The sequence below is a fragment of the Spinacia oleracea genome, chromosome 1 (assembly GCF_020520425.1).
Source record: "Spinacia oleracea cultivar Varoflay chromosome 1, BTI_SOV_V1, whole genome shotgun sequence".
Lineage (NCBI taxonomy): Eukaryota > Viridiplantae > Streptophyta > Magnoliopsida > Caryophyllales > Amaranthaceae > Spinacia > Spinacia oleracea.
The window spans coordinates 22,052,219-22,057,921 of record NC_079487.1 but is presented as its reverse complement, the minus strand read 5'-3'; the positions used below and the strand labels follow the sequence as shown (position 1 = coordinate 22,057,921).

Genomic DNA, 5,703 nt, shown 5'->3' with positions numbered 1-5,703 from the left:
CAGAATTAGGTGTTGCACTCCAACATAAATCCTAAAAGAGATAGAATTTACAAAGGAATTCTATTTCTGGTATAATTCGAAAATAAGAGTTACGTATTAATTAAATTCCTAACGAGCCTAGAGTTCGTAACGGGCCCAGACGCATTCCGTAATAAGTTCATACGCACTAAAAGAATTGGATAAATCTCAAAAAGCTTCGTGTTCTAAGAGTCCAAATATGACAAATAACTCGGCCCAGATCCCATTTTCAACGCCTCGATTTGGGCGCCGAAATCTTCGGCGCCAGCCCTGGGCGCTGAAAATGCCTGGGGTCGTTTTATCTCCGGATTCTTTTTGGATTCGTATCTTAAAAGCTATCTTTCCCCACACCCTTTTCTTATAAATACAGCCTCAAAACGGACGTGAAGAAGACACACAATCCCATAATCTGAGTATTGACTCTAGCCTTAAGCCTAAGCCTCACGCTGCGAAATTGATCCGGCGTTCTGTCGCAATCGACCCAAAAGTCGAACAGAATGCATCCTGCCCCTTGTAGCTTGATGAACTAAGCCTAAATACTGGAACATTGATTGGAAACCCGAGATTCGCAAAATAAAAGGAGAAATAGCAAAGCCAAAGTGGTTAGTTTTCTGAGAACAACAACGCACCTCTCAAAGGTGTGTTGAAATGTGTCCCTCATATGATTTAATCGCTTTCATCACCCTTTTATAAAATTGTCAAACTATTAATTTGATTGATCTATCACGCCTAATAAGATAATACCTTGGACAATTGAATTATGATGCTAGGTACCTTAAATCATTCTAAATAAGATAATCACGATCGATTTAGTATTATGTGTTGCATATTGCTAAAATCAATTCAGAATAGTTTGATAGTTTAACGCATGTCCCTTCAATTATTTATGCTGAGTTAGTAAGGATAACCTGCCTCTGGAGTATTATCGATGAGAACTCCTCTCAGTAGTCACAGTCCCCCGAACTCTTAATCTCTTCCCTGCGGGTGTACGTTGAGCGATCCTCACACCTGGGATCACAAGGGAACCTATGGCCGTCGTGGTCGAACATAATGGCACTCCCTTTATGTCACGATAACCGGGTTTTGTCAGTGTTTCTCATTGTCATTAAAAACTGAATGGCGACTCCTATATTACTAGTCGATTGGGTGTAAACTCACAGGAAATCCAATTACACTTGATCTGACAACGTCACGCCCACGAGGGACGAGGTCACGCATTAGCCTCGTGCTTTTTCGACCCCTCACAGCTAGACACCGTCTTCTTGCTAGCCAGTGCGGCGATCAGCATTTTGCTGAACTGGAGGAGCTTCGTCTCAACAGGAGGGAGGAGATCAACGCGGTGACTAAGTCCCTGACCTCTCAACGTGCTAAGAATAAGCACCGCCTTGAACAGATTGATCAGAACTTCTCTCAGATTAAGGATCTTTCTGAGAAGATTAAGGAGAAAGAGGCTGAGTTTTCTCGTCTTGACACTCAGTTTAAGGAGTTGGAAACACACCTGGAGGCAGCTCACAAAGAAGTGGCCACATCAAAGGGAGTGCGTAACCAGTCGGCCGTGCTGGGTGAGAAGTCGATTCGAGGGGGCATGGAGCTTGTCTGGAATGCAGAGTTTGGCAGTCAGCGCCCCTTCAACTGGTTTGAGAAGTTCTTCGACTATCAGGTGGAGGTGGAGAAAGCCCATAAAGAAGGACGCTCTCCTCCTGAGTTTGTTCCCGGCAATGCTGATGAATGAGGCATTCTAGGTGCCTTGTATTTATATTGGGTTTGTTTTTGTGACGCCCTGCTTAATGGAACTATGTGCATAATTTGTAATTATGACTAACTCATTGGAATGACTAGGCGTCTTTTGAACGTGTATTTTGAACGTTTTTGTTCTTATCTTAATTTGTCGTTTCTGTTTATTTTTTATGATGTTGATTAAATTATCATTTATAGCGGACGCCCATAAATAGGGACGACAAATATTTGCCTTGATCTTTTTTGCCAAGGTCTTTAGCTACTTCATATAGCTGCTGAAAAATGTGTGTCCCCTGTGTTCTAGGTGATCACCCTAGTGAGGGTGCTAATCTGGGCCACTTCTTAGGCCTTTAAACGACTAGTCTTTAATTCTCAAGAGAATGTTAGTTTGCACCTCTTCAAGAGATTTGATAACGTATTTGACATAAAGGTTTCTCAGCAAGGCCGGCTTGCAGGAAATTTTTCATTTAAAATTCATTAAGCCGTGCTACATGATGCGTCTATAGTTTGGACGTCTTCATTCTTACAAAACATTCATTAATCAATATAACTTAGATGTTAATTTAGAAAAAGTACTTCTTCAAGTTGTCTGCATTCCAGGTACGCAAAATCGGATGTCCCTACATGTCTTGGATCCGGTAGATTCCATCTCGAACTTCCTCGTAGATCTCGTATGGACCTTCCCAGGTAGGGGTGAGTTTCCCTTGTTCATTGGCGCGTCCAACGACTTCCATCTTCCTTAGCACAAAATCTCCTACTTTTAAGATTCTTCTAGAGACCCTTTTGTTGTATTCCCTAGTCATCCGGAGTTTGTATAGTTGCTGGCGCAGAGCCGCGTTCCCTCTGGCTTCTGGCAAGAAATCCAAGGCCGCTTTCATCATTTCCCAATTGGCGTCTTCATTAAATAACATGACGCGCAGAGTTGGTTCACACATTTCAACTGGTAGGACGGCCTCAGCTCCATAGGCTAATAAGAATGGTGTTTCTCCTGTAGAATTCTTTGTCGTGGTCCGTATAGACCATAAGACATTGGGTAACTCGTCGGCCCACAACCACTTTGCTTCATCAAGTTTCTTTTTCATTCCTTCAGAGATGATTTTGTTGAATGCTTCTACCTGTCCGTTAGCTTGGGGGCGGCCTACTGATGCAAAACATGCCGTGATGCCATGGTCAGCCAACCAGCTCTCCAATTTAGGTGTCTTGAATTGTGGCCCATTGTCGAAGACAATGGACTGAGGCACACCGAATCTTGTAATGATGTTTTTCCAGATGAAAGCTCTCACGTCCTGGGCCTTAGTGTTTTTCAGGGCTTCAGCTTCTACCCATTTGGTGAAATAGTCGACGGCAACTATCACATAGCGTAGTCCTCCTGGTGCCGTCGTATAAGGGCCTAATAGGTCCATCCCCCATTTGGCAAATGGTATTGGGCTGGTGATTGGTGTTAGTTTCTGTGCCAGCCGTCGAATTAGATGAGCAAACCGTTGACATTTATCACACCGCTTAACCAAGTCTAGATCGTCTTCTTTGAGAGTGGGCCAATAGTATCCAGTTCTTAGATATTTTTCTGCCAAGCCCCCCCCCCCCCCCCCTATGTGCGAGCTGCATAATCCTTGATGAAGATCTTCCAGTACTTCAGGCCCCTTCTCTGGGGTTACGCAGCGAAGAAGAGGCCGTGAGAAAGCCTTTTTGTATAGAGTCCCGTTCCATATCTCGAACCAGGTGCATTTCTTTTGTAACCTTTCTGCCTGCTTGGGATCATCAGGGAGCACTCCATTCATTTTGAAATTGACAATATCATCCATCCAGGTGGCCGTTCGGTCTAAGATGTCTGTTCTCAAGACGTCAATGCTCTTGGACTGTTTTACCTCCCAAAATACATGACGTGGTGTGTCGCAGGATGCTGAGCTTGCCAGCTTGGATAAGGTGTCTGCCTTGCTGTTTTCAGACCGGGGTATGTGTTGTATTTCAAAGCTAGTCAGCTGCTGAGCTTCTTGGTGGACCTTTTCCAAATATTTTATCATGGCGTCATCCTTGGCTTCATATTCTCCCATTACTTTGTTAGGTTATGATACATATGAACAACATAAATCATGCGGAAAAACCTATATGCCAGGATTCAAATTAATCGCACATAATCATATAATTAGTCTAGGATGCATACTCTTTGTAGCGTGCCCTCCCTAGCTGCGCCCGAACCGAACAAGAATAAGTCTTTAGGACTCCAAGTGTCGTCCCTCCGTAGAAAGTCCACAGCACATCCGGATTCGCCTTAAGATTGACCAAGTAGAATCGCCCTTAAGGTACTAGAGATTTTTGGCTAATATGGGGCAAGTGTTTGGCTACATTTTTTACTTAAAAATCTTACCTTTGAATACTTGAATCCTCGTCCATAAATTGTGAACCTAGGCACATATTTATAGAGGTATGGAAAGGGAATTGGAATCCTATTAGGATACTAATTAGCTTAATTAGAATTTTATTAAAACTCTTTTTAACTAATTCTATCAATTAGGATTTAGGAATTAATCATTGAACGAATCCCATTAGATTTAGGATTTGTATAGAACACAAACGCGCACGAGCATGGCGCTCAGCCCACGCAAGCCTTGCGGCCCACGCGAGCCTCGTAGCCCACGTGAGCAGCGCAGCTCGCAGCCCATCGCGCGCGCGCCTTGGCCTGGCCTTGCGCTGGGCCTGGCGTGGCCTTGGTTGCCTTGTGTGGCGCGCTGGCTTGCTGGACGCGGGCCTGGTTTCGTGCTGGGCCTTCGTCTAGCAAGTCTCGTCCGATGCTAATTCGTACGACGCGCTTCCGATTAATTTCCCGATTCCGGAATTCATTTCCGATACGAACAATATTTAACATTTCCGATTCCGGAATTAATTTCTGTTTCGAACAAATATTTAATATGTCCGTTTCCGGAATTATTTTTCGATTCCAATAATATTTCCGATTCCGACAATATTTCCGTTTTCGGCAATATTTCAGATTCCGACAATATTTCCATTTCCGATAATATTTTCCGATACGTACCATGTTTCCGTTTCCGGCAACATCTACATGCATCTTGGATAATATTTATATTTTCGATACGATCCATATTTCCGTTTCCGGCAATATCATCGTTTCCGGAGTATTCATTATTTGCCTTTGACGATCTCAGCTCCCACTGAAACCAAGATCCATCGATTCCGAATATCCATAGATGGAGTATTTAATGTCATTAAATACTTGATCCGTTCACGTACTATTTGTGTGACCCTACGGGTTCAGTCAAGAGTAAGCTGTGGATTAATATCATTACTTCCACTTAAACTGAAGCGGCCTCTAGCTAGGCATTCAGTTCACTTGATCTCACTGAATTATTAACTTGTTAATTAATACCGAACCGCATTTATTGGACTTAACATTAAATGCATACTTGGACCAAGGGCATTATTTCCTTCAGTCTCCTACTTGTCCTTAGGGACAAGTGTGCATTTCCTAATTCCTTTATCACTTGATGCTTACTCTTGAACATAAGATAAGAGTTGTCATCCTTATTATGTCCAGAGGTGTTTCTCGGTTTCAGAGTTCAACTGATCAAATAAACAGATAATCATAGCCTATGATTCATCTGAGCACGACCATGCATTTTACAGTTTCTAGCTCTCCGAGTGGCCTTGTACAACTTTTCAGCATCTCATCCCGATTTATGGGAGGACAATCCCAATCTTGCGATCTTGAGATTAGACTTCGTTTGATAGGTGATTACCTGAGTGTTGCCTTTATAGCATCCTTTTACGGTCCGACGGTTGACAAGGTCGAAGTAAGCAGTTCTCAAAAAAGTAATCTCAAATCACTCAGGTATTGAGGATTTAGTGTCTAATAATTTTAATGAAATTTACTTATGACAAATTTTCATCTCTTACAGTAAAGTTTCATAGGTTTGTCCGATACTAGTCTTCCCA

At 42.8% G+C, this 5,703-nt stretch overlaps 1 protein-coding gene across 1 annotated transcript; it reads right to left on the bottom strand.

The window, feature by feature from the left end:
• Window positions 1-2,375: 2,375 nt before the first annotated feature.
• LOC130463228 (uncharacterized) lies at window positions 2,376-2,837 on the bottom strand. Its single transcript, XM_056832300.1, has one exon. The coding sequence runs from the start codon at window positions 2,835-2,837 to the stop codon at window positions 2,376-2,378; it is 462 nt and encodes a 153-aa protein (XP_056688278.1).
• Between the last annotated feature and the right edge of the window lie 2,866 nt (window positions 2,838-5,703).